This window comes from Rhinolophus ferrumequinum, chromosome 15 (assembly GCF_004115265.2).
Source record: "Rhinolophus ferrumequinum isolate MPI-CBG mRhiFer1 chromosome 15, mRhiFer1_v1.p, whole genome shotgun sequence".
In the NCBI taxonomy this organism is placed as follows: Eukaryota; Metazoa; Chordata; class Mammalia; order Chiroptera; family Rhinolophidae; genus Rhinolophus; species Rhinolophus ferrumequinum.
Genome location: NC_046298.1, coordinates 37,637,899 through 37,656,679, shown reverse-complemented (window position 1 = coordinate 37,656,679; position 18,781 = coordinate 37,637,899). Strand labels below are relative to the sequence as shown.

Sequence of the window (18,781 nt, the reverse complement as noted above, 5' to 3'; positions counted from 1 at the left end):
AGCCCTAACATCTGGTTTGATGGAGGCATCCCTCTGCCAGACTGTCTGCTCAGCTCACAGAGGGTCATGACCCCATCAGCTTGTATCTTGGGGTTTAATAATACTCAGTAACAGAATTACGTACTGAGCACTTACTCTATGCCCCATTCTAGCGCTTTCCATGAGTTAACTCACTGAAGCCTTACAACAATTCTCCATTGTCATCCCTGAGGGTGGTGGAGCACATTTTCATCTTTACTAGCCATTTGGATTTCTTATTTTGTAAATTACTTGTTTGTATTCTTCACCCAGTTTTCCATAAGCTTGACTATCTTTTATCTTATTGGTGTATAGGGGTCTTTATATATGCAAGGTAGCAATCCTTTGTTGGTTAAATGTACACACTTTTTTGTGAAATAAAAATGGAATCATAATAAACACTGTCCTGAAGTTTTCGCTTTACAATATACTTACACTTGCTTTTGCTGTGTGTCTTCATAATACTCGTACATCTTCACATAACTGAACATAAAGGTCTTATTTTTAACAGCTCTACAGTACTCCGTCATGTGAATGAACATCAATTATTTAACCAGTTTCCTATTACGTTATTTTCAATTTTTCCTTGTCACAATGTTTTTGTGGCCTTCCCAAAACACACAACTTTGAGCAAATGTGGGATTGTGTCTGGGACAGAATTCTGTTAAGTGGAATTGCTGGTTCAGATGTGAAACAGGTTTAAAATCGTGATGGCTGGTGTGGGTGTCAATTAGTCTAAACTCCCAAAGCCGACGAGCCTGAACTGGACATCTGACCTTAAAAAAATAAAAATAAAAAGACTACCACCAATGGAAGGCTCATTAATATCTGTAATATATGCTCAGGGAAAGTGGACCTGGCGGGGTAAGCAGGGCACTCAGGGGCACTGCAGAGAGCAGCCTGGCTGGCACAGTAGAGGTGTCACTGTCCATGTGGCTTTCCCTTGGGAACCACAGATACGAGACAGCATGGAGGCTGGCCACTTTGTCACCTACTCCACCTCTGGAGACAGTTTTCCTTTTTGGAGCATCCCGCATACCCAGGAGGTGCTAGTCCCCTGGGTGGTGGCCAGTCCACACTGGAAAACTATATTTCTATGGAGAGCCAAGCCTGTGGCCTTCACATCCAGCCGTAACTACCATCTATGACACGATGACACACGCATTTCCATCTCTGGACCTCTCCCCTGACTTCAGACATGTATATATGGCTGTCTCACAACATGTCCACAACACGTCTGCTGGGTACCTCCCACTGAACACGGCCAAAGCCAACTCCTTATCTTCCCCTAAACCTGTATTTCTCAGTCTTTCCTGCTTGAGGAAAGTGGCCGCTCCATCCTTTCAGCTGCTAAAAACCCGGTATCGTCTTTGACTCTTCTCTTTCAGCCACATCGAGGCATCAGGAAATTCTGTCAACACTGCCTTCAAATGACTGTATCTACCCACCCATCTCTCCCCCTCCACTGTCCCCACCTGGCAAGAATCTGTAGCAAGAGGGACCCTGTAAGCACCTGAGTCAGATCCCATCCCATCTCTGCACTGAGCCTGGTGGCTCCCATCCACTCCGAGCAACAGACAAAGTCCTCACCACATGTTCTGTCCCTGCCCTCCCTGGCTTCACTCCCACTGGCCCTCCAGGCACACGGTCCTCCTACTGTTCCTCCAACACCAGACTCACAGCTACCTCAGGGTCTTTGACTGGCTGTTCCTTTTCCCTGGAGTGCCCTCCTCCCAGCTGGCTCCTCCGCACTCTTTCAGCCTTGCTTGCAATGTGATTTGCGCAGAGATTCTCCCAAACCCTGTCAATCTCTCTCTGAACGCTGTGCTAGCTCCCACTTGATATGTAGCATCACTGGTGAGTACTTATCACTGTGTGCCCTGTCCACTGTCTGTCTTGCCCCCCAGACTGTTAGCTCCAAGCAGCACAGGGAAAGTGCCTATCTGGCACATAGCCTGGTGTATCGTTAGTGAAGGGTCAGGTTCCTCTCCCGCTGGCTGCCCCAGTGTCCCTGACTCTGCCCTTGGCAGGTCCCGATCCTGGGCCCTTCACTGGACTTTTGGGCCAGCCCCCAGTGGCCTTCTGGCTCTCCTGCTTTACCCTGGACATGCTGGACATGTGAGACACATGGATTTGGGTGTGAGGGACATGCTGAAACTATGCCAGGCAGGGACTCAGGGCAGCCGGTGACCATGGGGACAATTGTCCAACCTGCGTGCTCTGAGGCTAGAGAAAAGTCCACACTCTGTGGGTGTTGTCTGTGGACAGTGAGGGTTAAGGAGGGGTTCTAGAACCCAGTAAGCTGTGGTTCAAATCTCAATGATGACATTTATCAGCAGGGACCTCAGACAAGGGAGAACCTTTGTGTGCCTCATCTTCCTCATTTCTAAAATGGGGCAGTAAGAAGTATGCTGCTGAGGTGACAGAACAGGAGGGAATGTGGAGGACCCAGGGCAGTGCGGAGCACACAACAAGTACACAAAACCGTGTTGCTGTTGCTGTGATTATCGCCATCTGCTAAGCGCTGGGCAAACCCCCATGTGTGTCGTGGTGCCTGACGCCCTCCACCCGGAACTACCTTTTCCTGGGCCCTGAATACATTCTAGACTTTGTGATGATTGCCCTGATTTGTGTGGGGATGGAGCGGCGGGAGAGGGAGGAGGTGTCAGTCAACTTATGACAGGTCCCAAGGAAGTGAGAGGGGAACCAAACTCTAGGGGACAGAAGAGGGAAGGGAAGGACAATTGTGAGTTTCTGTGACACCTTATTTTGGGGCCCACGGTGAACCTTGGAAAAATTTCCTCCCCATTTTATACTTTGGTGTAATGAAATCACGGTCTTTTTTTCCGAACTGGGTGGGGAAAAAAAGAAGCAAATCTGTCTTCTTGGAGCAAAGACCACAGACTTGCAGGCAGGGACAGGCAGGATCAGGCATGTCTGCAGGAAAAGGAGAGCAGGTTGGGAGGGCAACCTGCTTGTCTGAAGTTCAACCATTTTCCCTGGTTTAAGGGAACCATGTGGCTGGGCGCCGAGGACTTCTCCAGGCCGCCAGTCCTGGGCACGCAATCTCTTCCCTATCCCATAGTGCCCGGGGGAGCTAGGGACACGCCGACACGGTCATTCCTTGAGCAGCCTGGAAATTCTGAAACATCCCCTGAGCGGGTATCTCCATGTCTCCCTCCTCCAAGGTCAACGCTCTCTGACATTTAATTGATTGTATTTCTTTAGGACTCACCCCGTCATTTGATCGTTCTCAGACTTCAAAGGGGCTACAAGTTTGTTATGAGAAATGATGTTTAAAATACTCATCTAAGTGTATATGCCCGTGATAACCATTCTCTACAGGAGAATAAACAGAGAAGATGCTCAGTGTCATCAGGCACCGGCAAAACGCAAGTTAAACCACAATACGCTACCACCACATGGCTGACATGACAAGGCTGACGACAACATAGAGCCACTACAACTCTCAGAGGTCGCTGGTGGGCGCATGAAATGGTTTGTCACCTTGGGAAAAGGTTTGGTAGTCTCGTATAAAGTTAAACATAAGACCCAGCCATTCCACTCCTAGGTGTAGCCCTGCAGACAGGTAAGCCTGTGCTCATCAAAAGACAGACACAAGAACAGTCCTAGCTACGCTAGTCTAAGCAGATCCAACTGGAACCACCCAAAAGTCCGTCTACACTTGAATAAACCCGTTTCAACTGGGGGTCATTCATACAATGAAATACTACTCAAAAATTGTGTTGTTAACATAATATTGAATCACACACACACACACACACACACACACACACACAGTGCATCCAGCATGAGTCTATATTCTGTTGCATGAAATTCAAACCAGGGAAGATGAAGTCCAGCGTGAGAAGCAGGACGGGCGGGGCGGCCTGTGGAGGTACTGAGTAGGAAGGGCCTGGGGGCTTTCGGAGGCTGCCACATTCTGTCTCTTCCCCAGGAGTGGAATATGACATGTCCACTTTGTAATATGTTATCACGCTGAACACTCATGATTGGGCTCTTTTCTCAGCATGTGCTGTACATGCGTTAACAGTCAAAAAACAACACAGGAGGTTCTGTGTAATGAAAACAATACAGCGGGTTCTGCTCCCTGAGAGCACCACTTTAGTCCTTTCAACTTTTTCCCCTGGCGGTCACCACCTCCATGTCACACCTCTATATTCTGAATCCTAAATGACAGATACCATCTGCCGATGCCCTGTCTGGATGGAGAAGGATCCGGCTCACTGGCCTCGGCTACTCTCCTGGGTGACCTCTCTAATCTTCGTGTGGTCCTTACAGCTTTCTTTTGTGTTTTATCCATCTGCAGGAGAGGTGTCACCCGTCAAACTGTAAGGAGAGGTCTTGCAGGCAGGGTGAGGCAGGGCGGGCACAGCTGGCTGGGGGCGGGAGGCGGGGGTGTCCTACCTGGCTTCTGGCGCTCCATGGTGCTCTCCTGGCTGGTCAGGCCACCTGAGGAAGAGTCGCCGCTGGACGTCCATCGTGGCCAAAGTGGGGATCAAAAGACAGCAGTGGGTGTGGGGCGGCGCATACCTGCAGAGGGGCGAGAGAAAGCAAGTACAGCGTGAAGGGTTGGTGTGTCAAAACCACCTGATCTTGAGACTTGCTCTGCAGTGAGTTTTTAATACAGGGCAGGCTTCGAGTGGAGGGGAGGCTAGATGAGTAAGTTTGGAAACGTGCTATTAACTGAGGATCAGGAATGAGCCTTGTCTGAGAAGTTGCCAAGGAGCTGGTGGTGGCAGGTAGTGCAGGGTGGGGTGGGGTCCTCAAGGGCGGAGGGGCAGAAGCCATTTAGGCCAATGGCCCTACCCACAGGCTCTTCAGGGGTCCTGTTATTGGCTGTGAGATGGGGTGAGCTGTGTCAGCAGCACCCCAACCCCAGGCCTGTCTTGGGCTCCCTTTCTCTCTAGTGGAGAAGAGCAGGATAAGGCAGTATGTGTACAGCCAGGTAGGTTGGGGTTCAAACCTCACCACTGCCTCTTGCCCAGGCACGTACAGTCCCTTCCGAGTCCTGGGCCTCAGTTTCCCTAGTTGTCTAGAGGCGATCACAGTAGGCCATTCCTTATAGGACTGAATGACATCCTGGGTGCCCAGCACTCGGCCTGAGGTTGACACGACACAGCATGAGTTGGGACAACTGGCCAATAGGCCAGAACTCTGTGTGCGTCTGTCTGTTGGAGGAAGGTGCTGCAGGGGAGAAGATGTGGGCTCAGGCTTCAAAATGAGGTGATCTGGGCTCAAACCCAGGTTCCACCCCTTACTAGCTACGTGTCCTTGGTTGGGCAAGTGCTCATCGGTTGAGTTCAGTTTTCCCATCTGAAAAATGTGATAACGACATTTCTACCTCATAGGGTTGTGCAGAAGAGGAAATAAAGTTATCTCCTCGATAGATTCTCCTGGAGGCTGGCTCTGCATACCCACAGGCAGGGGCTGACATTTAACACAGAAAGCAGCTCTCCCTGAGCGGCATTCTCTATGGCCTGGAGCAAATCCAGTGAGCACCTCCCAACGTCCGTTTCACCTCAGATCAGAGCCATCCATGGCAGAAACCCTGCTCCCTGCCTGGGGTTGGTTCAGGGACAGGCATATGACACAATTTTGGCTAATGAGATATAAGAGGGTGTGAGTTATTAAGACTGCTACAAAATACTTCTGGTTCTCCACCTGGCAAGCATGTGGCAGGACTGCACTTCCTGGCCCCTTGAGATTGGCTGTGTGACTAGTTCTTGTCGTGGAGTTGAAGGAAGTGATAGATGGTGACTGCTTGGGGCAGCCTGAGTCCTGAGAGGTCCCCTGCCAACCGGCAGTGGAGCTGCAGTGGAGGTGCAAAATAACGCTTTGTTGATTAAGTCACTGAGATTTTGTTACCTAGCATAACCTGACCGAAATGGGAGAAGTCGGCAGAGGGGGCTCCTGGGAAAAGGCTCTTGCTCATAAGAGAGGTGATGAGGGAAGACGGCCTCTCTTCTTCATCCAGGCATTCCTGAGTCTACAGACCACCATGAGCCGCTGTTGCCCTCTCACCATCAGCCTGAGGATGAAGCCATTGCTGATGGTGGAGAAGAGGCAGAAGAAACTGCGCCCTTGATCATGTTGTCAAGATGCTGAATTACCACCCCCGGAGCCTGTCTTGCCTCTGAGCCTCATTTTCTGTGATGTAACAAATTCCTACAGTGTCTGAACCAGCAGAATTTCGGTTACTTGCAGCCAGAAGCACCCCACTAACACAGGCACTGTACTCTGGGGAGTTATTGAGCCTCCATTCATCAAACTGATACTGTGATTCCCCCATTCGGCAACTTGGAAGGGTGATAAACTGGGACCCTCAACACCCAAAAGAGGAGTTAACTGACTTCTCCAGGGCCACCTTGCTGGCACAAAGCCAGGGTTGTCTCTGCAAAGACCAACTCCAAACCCCTAGGCTTCAACGTCTCCAGGGCAGCAGCGGGCTGCTTCAGAGGCGCATTGGACTTTCTGAAAACTCAACTCTACTCACCTGCCCAGACAGTACATATTATCCCTGCCCTCACAGACCTTGACCTCTAACGTCCCCAGGAAAGGAAGACAGAGCCAAAACAATAAAAAGCAGAAGACATCTTCACCATGCTGGCTGACTTAGCAGCCAGCCAACCCCCTGGTAAAATGTGGCTCCATCATAGCTGGAAATTGAAGTGTGGATGTTTTTATTCCATTTTCTCAAAGTGTCTGTATAAAATCCCAAGCACTAAAGGAAAATGTCAGCAGTGGCTGAGGTCAGTCAGAGGAAAGTGGAAGATACAAGTGGGCAGACTACATTTCCCAGGCTCCCTTACAGTTCTGGTCAATGAGATAAAAGTACTGCGTGTGAATTCCAGGAAATCTCTGGAGGTATGCTGTGGGTGCCTCCACCTCAACATCTCTTTAAGGCTGAAGCTCCAGCAGTCACTTTAAGACCAGCAGACAACAGGCCAAAGATGGCAGAGCATTGGTGAAGAGGAGCCTGGGTCTCTGATAATGTGGGAGAAAGAAAGAAACTATCTCATCTAAATCACTGTTTTCTGTATTATGAAGCTAAACCTAATCCTAACGGATCCATCTTTAGAGGAACATATTTACCATGCTTCATTTCTCAGCAACTGTCCTGAATAAAGACAACCTGTACTTTGTCCACTCATGTAATAATCCCAGTGCAAACTGACGGACCTATGCTGACCATTCTTTGGGGTGCTGAATATGTCCCATGCAGGGCCATTTCTATCACTGCCACATCCGGTCAAGTTGATTGGAAATCAGGACATTCCAGCATCTCACCATGCACAGCTCTGGATAAAAATCCCCAGAAAGAGGTCAAATATATCTCAATTTCATCTGGGAAAATTTAAAGTACTCTTATCTTTTCTTAAAAGAGGAAATCACTTTAAAGCTAAAGGGTTTGGGAGGAACTAATTAGCTGCAGTTTCTGCAGACAAAAGCTGGACAGACTGACTGAGCCTGGGTAAGCCAAGGTGGGGGTTGCCTTAAGATCAGCAGGTTGGGCTCCTGGGACGCTAACCTTGAGCTTCGCACTTAGCCATAGAGGAAAGTTAACAAGACAGAGGTGAATGTGAGTGTCTCTTCTGAGGTTCTTACTAGGAGATTGACAGAAGGCTCCTGCGTGCTGTCTGTCAATCTACACTGATGGATGGGTGAATTACGGGATGATCGGGTAAAAGGGTGGACCGATAATGTATCCATTGCTGGCTGCCACCCCAACAACCATCATCATCCTTGTCCTGTGGCAGCCATCCCTCCGCCACGTAACTTGAGTAAATCCTGACAGTTTAAGATAGTCTTGCGGGTCCAATATGACCTTGTCAGGGGTTGGTTCAGGGGTGGGCAAGTGATCCGGTTTCTTCACTCTTAACAAAGAGAAGCTCTTCCCTTTTCTGCAGGGAACTGGTTGTACTTGGGGCCACAGTAACCATTATGGGTCATGAGTGGAGCAGGTCCCTGAGGACCTTGTTGCAGAACTAACCAGCCCTAGAGCTACCCTATTTCTGAACATTTTATATGATGATAAATCCCCTGCATGATTCCTGCCTTCCTAGGTAGGTTTTCTGTCACTTGTAGTCAAATGCCTCCTAACCGATATAGCACTCTTCGTGGACCTGAAAAACATGAAAATAATCAAAGCCAATCAGGTAGTCTGATGAGCAGAAGTCTAGGGTCCAGTCCAGTCCTGCAGGCTTGCTGAGCTGGGCATGTGATTATGTCCTATCGCTCTGTATTGAGTTTGGTGGCGTGCTCATCTTGTACACCAGGGTGGCAAACTCCCGAGGGCAGGGACAGCAGCTGCCAGCCTCCTTACCCCAGCTGCCGGCACATACGCCACACTCAGCGGTGACAGTCATGACCCTCACAGAGCACTGACGATGTGCCGGGCACAGTTCCAAGTGCTCGCGAGGGTTGCCCTCCCTGAATGTTCTCAACACTGCTCAGAGACAGACATTGTACATGTGAGCAAACTGAGGTGCAGAAAGGGGAAATCACTTGCCCACACTCACACGCCTGATAAGGGACAATTGAAGATGGGCCCCAAGACAGGTTTTGTCTATGAGGGCCTTTGCTTTCCTGAAAGTTTAATGAATTCAGCAAGTAGCAGCCCACTGGAGAAGACGGCAGGAGACAGAGCAGTCCTAAGGGGGAAATGTCCAGGGTAGGCCGGAATGTCTGGCTTGGGTGACATGGGCTCCAGGATGCCATGGGGCAACTGTACAGCAGGAAAAGAAGAAAGGAGCTGAGGTTGACAGGTCACTAGGTCGCACTGACCTGCTCCCAGCCTTTACTGCAGGCTAGTGACTGTCCATGAAAGCCACTTTTGGGTTTTTGGGGATGAGGTGTGCTAGGAGAATTTGCAAAATGTGGCACCCAGCTGTTGACAGAGATAAAAAATACTGAGATCTGGCCACAGAGAGCAGATTCAGGCTCCACTGGAGTCCTGGAAGAGAGGGAGAGGGGTAGGCTGGAAAGAGCTGGAGTCCAAGGAAAAGTGTCTCTTCCCACTTGTCAATGCCAATGCCCGAAACACAAAATCACAGCCTCAAGTGCCACTGTGTGTGGGGGGTGTGTGGTGGGGAGGACTCCAGCAGGGACCACGCATGTCACCCTAATTTGGAGGATGACCTCAGAGTCCTTCACCAGGCAGGACAGCCTGGGGTCAGGGTCAGCCCTCCTGTAATCACAGAGGCCTACGTGCCCCAGTCTGATTCTGCCACTTCTTAGAAGTGTGACCTTCACCAAGTGGATTCATGATGCTGAGCCTCAGCTCCCTCTGTAAAATGGGATAATTCAACTACCCACCTTGTGAAGCTGCTGAGAGCACGCACTGAAATCATGCATATAGATCATGGAACAGACCAGAGAACTCAGAAATAAGCCCATGCAAATGTGCCCAATTAATTTCCCCTTCCAAGGAATTTTTGCTTTAAGAAGCAAAAGTGACATAATGGAAGAGATGGGAGCCTTTGCAATAAGCGGTGCTGGAGCAAACTGGACATCCACAGGCAAGAAATGGAACCACAACCTAAACCACTCACCTTATGTGAAAATTAACTCAAAACGGATCATGGACTTAAATGTAAAATATAAAACTTCTAGGAAAAAAACAAAACATGAGAAGATCTTTAGAACCCAGGTCTAGGCAAAGAACTCTTAGATGTCACAACCTACGAAAGGAAAAAAATGATAATTTGGACCTCATCAAAATGAAAATTTTCATCCGGCGAAAAGACCCTGTTAACAAGATGAAAAGACAAACTAAAGACTTGGAGGAAATATTTGCAGATCACATATCTGACAAAGGAATTGTATCTGGAATATACAAAGACCTTGCCCACACTGAAAAACAATGAATCCAGTTGGAAATGGGCAAAAGACATTTTCACTGACGAGATAACAGTTGGCAAATAAGCACATGAAAACATATGTGCTTGTTAATTAATGGCAGCATCATTAGCCATCAGAGAAATGCAAATGAAGACCACAATGAGATGCCATTATACATCTATCAGAATGGCTAAAATGAAAAACAGTGATGACACCAAAAGGCGGTGAGGCTGAGAAGGAACAGGATCACTCACCCTGCGGGAGCGAATGTAAAATGTGACAGCCACTTTGCAAAATAGTTTGGCAGGGTCTTTTAAAATTAGAATGGACCTACCACACAGTAGCAAATTGTATTTTTCTCCCTAAACACTTCTCTACATGCAATATAGACTAGTCAGCATACCATTCACTGATTAACACTGTTCTCAATTTGCTGAGCAAGTAGCACTCTTAAAATCATCTCCCCTCCCAGCTCTGAGGTATAACTGACAAAACTAACATATTTAAAGTGTACAACTTGAGGAGCTGATATCCGTATAGATTCAATCAAGTTAATTAACACATCTATCATCTCACATCTACCTTTAGGGGGTGGGAGAGAATGCTTAAGATCTACTCTCTCAGCAGATTTCAAGTGTACAACACAGAATTATTAACTGCAGCCCCCACGCTGTACATTGGATCCTCAGATAACATCGCATAACTGGACACTTTGTATCCTTGAGCGAAATCTCCCCATTTTCCGGCCCCAGGCAATCACCATTCTACTCTCGGTTTTTGAGTTTGAATTAATTTTTTGATTCCATATATAAGTGATACCACACATTTGTCTTTCTCTATCTGACTTATTTTATTTAGCATAATGCCCTCCACGTTCATCCATGCCGTCACAGATGCAGAATTTCCCTTTTTTATAGCTGAATAATATGCCACTGTATATATATACCACCTTTCCCTTTATCCATTCATCTGTCAACACACATTTAGGTTGTTTCATATCTTGGCAAGCAATTGTATTCTTGGGTATTCTTATCACAGAGAAATAAAAACTTATTTCATCCATGCTCAGGCATGTTTGTAATAGGCCAGACCCAGAAGCTACCCAAATATCCTTCAGTGGGGAATGGTGATACAACTATGGCACGTCTACACCATGGAATATAACTCGGCAAAGTCATGAATTGGCTACTGACACATGCGACACTTAGATGAACCTCAAAGAACTTGCGCTGAGTGAAAAAGATCTGAAAAAGATTCACACTATATGCTTCCTTTTATATAATATTCATAACACAACAATAATTAAAGAGCTGCAGAACAGATTAATGGTTGCCAGAGGTTAGGGATGAGGGAGCGATGTGTGGCGAGAAAGGGGTAGAAAGGGGTAGCAGGAGGGAGTTTTGTGGTGATGGAACCTGTGGTAGTGGTTACACAATAGCCACAATGACAAAAATGCATTGTCTCACACACGTACATGTGTAACTGGTACATTCTAACGAGGCTCTAAGCACTGCACCAACGTCAATGTATTGCTCTGATACTACATGATAGTTATGCAAGATGTTATTATAACATGGGGGGGAGCCTGGGTGAAGGGTGCATGGAGCTCCCTGTACATTTCTTTTCAACTTCCTGTGAATCTATTAATTATTTCAAATAAAGTTTAAAAATAAGAATAATAAAGGGGGTACACCGAGACTTTGGGAAAAAAACAAAACACACTCCCTGGCATCCTAAGTAACCCCATCCCCACCACCTCTGTTCTTAGCTAACTGCGCTGTGCCAACTGAGCCATTTCCAGCCTCAACCACTGCTGCTCCCACCCCGCACAGCCCCACACATCACACCCCTCTCCACACCTTCTGCGTCCTCACGTCTGTGGCCTTTGCTCCGCCTGGAATGACTTTCTCCCTCTCCTCTCTACGGCTAACTTACTAATCTCTCAAAGCCTCATTCACATGTCACCTCCTCCGGCAGCCAGCCTAGACCTCTGGGGCTGTGCTGTGCTCCTCCCTCCGGGGCCTGAGTCTAGCAGAACGCTCCTCAGAGTGGACATTGTCCCAAGACCCTCCATCACAGTCGGCAGCAGGGACAACAGGAGCTTCTGGCAAGGGAGTATCTCAACTATCTCTCCCTGCACCTGGCAACCAGAAGGCTCCAGAGACCCGCTGCTGAATGAAAGCTGAATGGTGGCTACGAGAAGATGAAGGAGTACGTTTTCCCCAGTTTTACAGCAGAGGCTTAGAAACAAACAATGGTTAAGTTCAGCGGCTCTCCAAGTTCGTTCCCTGGACCAGCAGCATTGCTATAGAATGTTCTACTCCAGACCTACCACGTCGGAAACTTGGGGGCGAGGCCCAGTGATTTACATTTTAACAAGCCCTTCTTCTGCGTGATTCTGAGGCACACTAAAGAGCGAGACCCACTGGCTTAGTGGATTGACCCCTGGTCTTATGGCAGGTGGTCTTATTTAAACAAACTCACTCACTCCATCCTTTCATCAAACATATACCAAGCATGTATCACATGCCAGACCCCGCACTGTGTGACGGTAACACAAAGACGAACAGGGAAGGTCCTAGATCTTGGAGGGCACATATGTGTGTACACACACACGCTCGGGTTAACAGAATGAGTGCTCAAGGCCATGGTCAGAAAAGACAAAGGGAACTGAGGGGCAGAGTGGCAGCACCTCACCCAGTGCTGGGGGAAGTTCAGGGAAGGCTTCCTGGAGAAGCATCAGTGCTCAGGTTGGCAGGATGCGGGGTGTGTAGGTAAAGGGTGTGAGGAATTTCCAGGTGGAGGGAAGAACACGAGGAGGTCTCTGAAATGCAGACAGCCTACCTAGGGAACTGGAAGTAGCCAGTGAGGATGACGTGTGGCACTGCACAAGGCTGGAGAGGCAGGTGGGGCCTTGGTGGCACGGAGGTTATGTCCTGAGGCTTCTAGGACACACGGGAGCAGGGGACAGATGGGCCAGACATGGAAAGATCTCCCTGGATGCTGAGTGGAGGATGCACCAGAGGAGTGGCCAGGGCGGGCCGTGGGGAGAGGGGGAAGGGCAGGGGCGGACAGGCGCGGAAAGCTAAATGGATGGGCTGCAGTATGGGAGAGAAGGAAGGGAGACATTCAGCATGAGGCCCAGGGCTCTGGCCTGAGGACAGGTGAACGACGGGAGTCCCTGGGACCCCAAAGGAAGCAGAGCATAGGGCACCGGGGCAGAAGGCAGCTGGGGAGCAAGCTGGAGAGCTTGGGTTTATCCTGAGGCACTGGGGAGCCATGGAGGTGTTGGGAAGATCCTTCAGGCTGCCAGACTGGGGAAGGATCCCAGGGGACAGGACTGAAGCCTGAAAGGCCATGAAAACTGGGTGGTGCTGGTGGCCTGGTTCTGGGGAGTGGGGGCTGGAGGGGTAGATGAATGGCCGTGCTAGGAAGCGATGGTCTTGTTCAAACAAGTGACGCAGGTGTCAAGAAAGTGGCAACCAAATTTCTGCTGCAAGGAAAGCTCTGTCCTGCCCATGCCAGCTTGGCCCGAAATCTTAATAGACACAGCCAATCCTCCTGGAGGTCCTGGTGACCTGCAGCGAGTCAGAAACCCTATACAACGGCAAGAAACATGTGCATTTCCTGGGCAAGAAGGATGCCCAGCTGTCATCAGATTCCTTAACTTGAAGAGTGAAGCGATTCTGACCTTTCCGGGGATGGCTTGTATCTGGTGTAGGTGGCGGAGCCCGGGGTGGAGAAGCTCCCAGAAGGCTGTCGGTAGGGAGGGACTTTGTCGGCCCCTGCTGGTGATGCTGTGTAAGGGGTTTCTGGGAAGCTGACAGGCCTGGAACGAGACAGGAGGGAGGAGGAGGTGGGGGTGAGTGAGGAGGACACCCTTCGTCCACAGAGGGACACACCTTGCCCTCAGGCCCAACCACATCCATCTGCTTCATCTGCTATCCTCCCCGGGGGATGGAGAGAGGGCTGCTGAGCAAACGGCAGCAGGAAGCCGGGACATCCTGGCTCTCCCTCTCCCATCCTGGCCCCGCCCACCCCTCAGCCTCTGCCCCCCCAACAGGCGCCTGACAGGAGCTGCCAGAAGCTGAGGACTATTCTTGCCCATCCCTGGAACAAGATGCTCCTCTTCAGGTTAGAGTCCGTCATTTCTTGGAAATTGGCCTTTAACTTTTAATATATAATATGTTCAAACAAATGTATCTGTAAGGTGTTGTCATCATAATAAACTCTTTGCAGCTATCCTCACCCCAAGAACTAGAATGGCGACAATACCTCTAAACCTGTGAGCTTCTCCCCTTCGCCCTTTCCTGCCTCTCCTAAGAAGTCATCACGTTCTGTATTTTGTGCTTATCAGTCCCTTGACCTTTTAAAAAAATACAGTTTTAACCACACATGGTATGGGGGATTTTCAGCCTCAGACATGGAGCTCCCAGCACTGGGCCCTCACACGAGAGGCTCATAATGAAAGCTGAAGGGAAGGGAGGCATAAGGGCAAGAATGAAAGGAGAAAGAGTGAGGAAAGGAAGAGACTGGAAAGACAGGGAGGAGAGAAAAGGACAGCAGAAAGGTAGGGGCTGGGAGTGGTGGCCCTGGGTGGGTCCTTACCTCTTGCTGTGCAGGGGCTGGGACTCCCGAAAGGGGACCATGGGGGTCTGCTTTGGGGGCCGGCTCAGGGACTGGGCGTGGCCAGGGGTGGCAGGAGCAGCCCACTTGGAGGCTGGCAGAGAGTTGTGGGAGGCGGGCCCGCTCCACTGCCACGGCGCATTGCTGCGGTAGGGGGGCCGGCCTCCGGGGGCCATGCTCTCCGGCTCAGGCTTGGGCTCCGAGGTATTCATGTCATAGGTCTCTGGCCACCCCCTGGGAAGAGAAACTTCGTTATTCAGAAAGGCCTTGGCCCACCAGCATGCATGCCTGCTGCCTGGGAGAGACCTGCTGCCTTGTAACACTGGGCGAGTTTTCCTGGTCCAATCTCAACGGCGATGGCCCATGTTAAAGGCTGAGTAGATACCCTCTAAAGTGGCCTGAAACTTACCAGCTCTGAGTCCTCAGCCAGGACAGGGCCCAACACAGAGGTTCCGACCGCCCAGACTGCTCTCTCCCTCATCTCCTCTCTTCTCTCCCTCCTGCCCCGTTTCCCTTCCTCTCCCTTCTCCCTGACCTTGGCCTCAAAGCCAGTGTTCCCCACGGACTGGCTCGGCCCCCCTTAGCGGCACTTGGGGCCAGAAAGACAGATGCCTTTAGGATCAAAGGATAGTATCTGCCTTGTTCCAAAGAATCTCAAAGGCAGCTGGAAGAAGAGCAGGTGACCTACTTTGCAGGGTGGTTTAAAAAAAAAAGCCATGAAATCCGGAACCTTGAAATAGATGCAGAACGGCCTGTAACTCCCCCCGGACCAGGCTGGCACAGGCAGCGCAGCGTTCCTGGCTCCAGGTGGGGAGATCTGCGGGCTGGGCTGGCATTCTCCACCGCGGCTGCAGCGCAGCAGGGAGGGGGCTCTGAGCCCGAGGACGGGGCCGTGCTCGTGAAATCCACCTCCCAGCAGCTGTGGGAGCTCAGTTCAGAGGAGCCCTCGGCCTGGAAGCTCTCATGCCTCCATTGAGTCAATCCTCTGTGGCTCTTCTGAGTCTGCTAGAGTCCAGGAAACTTTCAAACCCACCTGGCAAAAGATCTGGTGGGCTTGGTGGCTGGGAGGCTGTGGGCCCAGGGCATGGCTCCTAAGGAGTCATCAAAAAGTGCCCCTAGGATGTGCTCTGGCACCTGGGGCCCTCAGCAGCATGAGGGGCGGAGCTGACATTCAGCAGCTCCTTCTGGCAGTCCCTCTGGATTGGTAGGTGCCAATGCCTCACCAGGTACCAGGTGAGGAATCACAAGAACACAAATGTCTACCAGAGCCCGTAGACATGCCAGGCCAGGCGGAAGAGGAGGAGGGCACCCTCATGCCCCAGGCAGCACACACCTGCTGCTCCTGCCTGCCCAGCTTCCATACCTTTGCTCCTGAGAATAGGTCTGTGTGCTCTGGGTGGGGCTGACCCCACTGCTTGGCTCCAGGGATGAGCACGTGACCCAGGATTGCCATGTGCCCTAAAGTGGGGCTGAGCAGACACAGTGAGCACCAGCTTCGGAACTGTTTCTGGAATTACTAGGGGAAAGATCGATTTCACTGGGGCTGCTGAGCTGGGGAAGACCTACGCTGCAGCTGTAAGGAGCGGTGGCCATCTTTGTTCCCACAAAGTAGGAGATGGCCTGAGAATGACAGCAATGCAGAAGAGATGGGTGACAGAGATTCCTGATGAGGGTGTCTGAGTCCCTGCATAGAGCCATGCCTAAATCTTGCCCTACATCTTGGTCTTGTTAGATACGTAAGCCAGTAAAGTCCCTCTTTTGCTTCACCCTATTTGAGATGGTTCTGTTGTTGGTAACCAGAGTCCTGATCAGTCCTCACACTTTGGAGAAGTAAAATGAGGCAGAGAAGTTAAGAAACCTGTTCAAGGTCACACAGGCAGTAAGAGGTGAAGACTGGATTTAAATACAGCAAGTTGACTCCAAAGCCCACAAGAATAACCACATGCACACTGTGCAGCGGTTTGGGAGCTAGTGGGTCAATTTTTTGGGTCCATGACTTCCCCTCACCCAGTTACTAACAGCTTCAGCGTTGGCCAGGAACCCCTGGGTATGACCATGACCATATCCAATTATCTTGAAGGCAGCATACAGTCGTGGAGAACCAGGGCTCCTGGGCTCTCTCAGATCCCAGCTCTGCCACCTCCATGGCCTTGGGTGAAGGATTTCCTTCTAAGAACCTCAGTTTCCTATTCTGTAAGATGGGGTGCTTGTGAGCATTCTATGAGCATTAGTAGAAAGTACTTAATAAACAGGCAGTTCCTTCTAGAGTTTCTTTCTTTCTTTTCTTTTTTTTCTGGCAGTTTCTGATTAGCCAGCGTTCTCCTGCCAATTCTATGGACAGTCTCCCTCTCTTTCTACACACTCAGAATCTGAAGTCTCCCTTCCACCTTCTGAAGTCCACCCCCCCGCCCCCCCCCCCCGCCCCGGGGCTCTGGAACACACTGCCTCCCCAGCCACCTGAGAACCATCAGCTTCTCAATCACCCTGAGAACTCAGTCAATGAATGCTGACTCCTGAGCCCCACCTCAGCTCATGTGAAGTAGAATCCTTGAGGTGGGCCCAGGAATCTGCATTTTACTGAGCTGATAGGGATAAAAAAGTTTGAGGAGCTCACTTCTTGGATTTAGTTTTAGAGTTCGTCTTCAAGATTAAAGTGGTATAAAAGGGCATTCCTCTCCCCTATTGTCCCCCAGTTTCACCCACCAAATGCAACCACAGCTTCCAGTTTCTTACATATTCTTTCAGAGATATCCCATGCAGATAAACAAATACTATTTAAAATGGAAATACAAACAGCACATTTAACCCCATATATCATCTTGCTTCCTTCCTCCCCTCCCCCCAAATTTTCAATATTTCTTACCAGGCCCTCTCGGCACACACAGATTCACCTCACTTTCTTTAAATAATCCATCACTATTCCATCATATGAAGGACCTGGGATTTGCTCAGCCAGTACCCTAGGACTGGATACTTAGATCGCTTCTAGTCTTTTGCTCAACCAACAACACTGAGCTAAATATTCTATTCCAATCTCGGCCACACACGGCAGACACTGAGGGAGGATGCCCTGGGCTCGCAGACCACTTTTTCTCACTGCCTCCCCCCGGCCTTGATTCCTGACAGCCTCATTTTTGGGGGCCATGGGGACTCCTTTCTTATTTCTCCTACTCACTCACTTGTGCGATTTCAAGTTTCCTTCTGCAGGAGGAGTTTCCAACCCCGCCCCCACCACCAGAGGTCTGGAGTCCAACTAAAGGGGACAAAAGCATCTCAGATCACCTTCCCCATCAGGCCGTGACAGAGACAATGAGAGGACAGCATCCTTCCTGAACCTGTGTAGGCAGCCAAGGTCAAGATGACACATTTCATCAGGGGTTCCTCCTGGCTACCTGGCCCAGCCCAGCTGTGGCCAGCAGTACAAAGCTCACTCAAGAACCCCTGCCTTGTGGCCTGGGGATGCAAGGATGACCCCTTGTACTCTATTCGGTGTCCAAAGAGCATGGGGTCCAGATACATGCCATGCAGAGCCTGGCTGGCGGCAGGGAGAGCGCCTGTCCATCCCTGCGTGTTTCCCCTCAGAGCTCATCGTGACATCCACACCAGGAGGCAAGGACTGCAGCAAGAGGTTGGAGGGAGGGACCCCAGAGTTGGTGTTATCAGCTCTTCAAATGAGGCCAGCCAGATACGTTTGCATTTGAAGAACAACAAAACCCACGCATGTCCAACCCACACCTGCCCCTGTGAACTGGATGATGATTCTTCTAAATAGGGCAGGAAGCAGAACTCGTCTGTCTGGTCACACCCTCCCTGGCTTGTCTCCCCAAAGCCAGAGAAGGGAGCCTGCACTTTCACGTTCGCTTCAGCTGTTCCCTACCTGTAGTCTGGACGCCTTCACGGCCTCTCGTGCTGCCTGAGTTTCGGCCAGTCACCCGACAGGAGGGCTGACTTACTGCATGCACACGTGTGGGTGTGAGTGTGTGTGCAGAGAGTACAGGGGGTCTGTGGGGAGCTTGCCTGTGGGGCTACCTCGGCTTGACTTGTCCCTGCAGAGCCTGGAGTGGGTGTAGCTGGGCCTTGCCTCTGTGCAGAGGTGCAGGAGGCCCTGGAAAAGGGCTGGAAGAACGGGATGCCTGGGGCCTCACTGGGGTCCCAAGGCTGAGGGACCAGGGCATGGGTGTGGCTGACCAAGCCTTTGGTTGCGGGGTTTAGGCCTGCTCAGAACTGTCCCCACCAAATTCAGAGCAAGCAGTACTCAGGAAGGTGGGACGGA

The 18,781-nt window shown here is 50.4% G+C and overlaps 1 protein-coding gene across 1 annotated transcript in view; it reads right to left on the bottom strand.

Annotated features, from left to right (window-relative positions):
• The window catches only part of SIPA1L3 (signal induced proliferation associated 1 like 3), a 218,799-nt gene that overhangs the window by 34,116 nt on the left and 165,902 nt on the right, over positions 1-18,781 (bottom strand). The window contains 5 exon segments of the mRNA XM_033127388.1: positions 4,447-4,515; positions 4,518-4,572; position 13,479; positions 13,574-13,711; positions 14,491-14,742. Of these exon segments, the coding sequence (XP_032983279.1) occupies positions 4,447-4,515; positions 4,518-4,572; position 13,479; positions 13,574-13,711; positions 14,491-14,742 (515 nt within the window).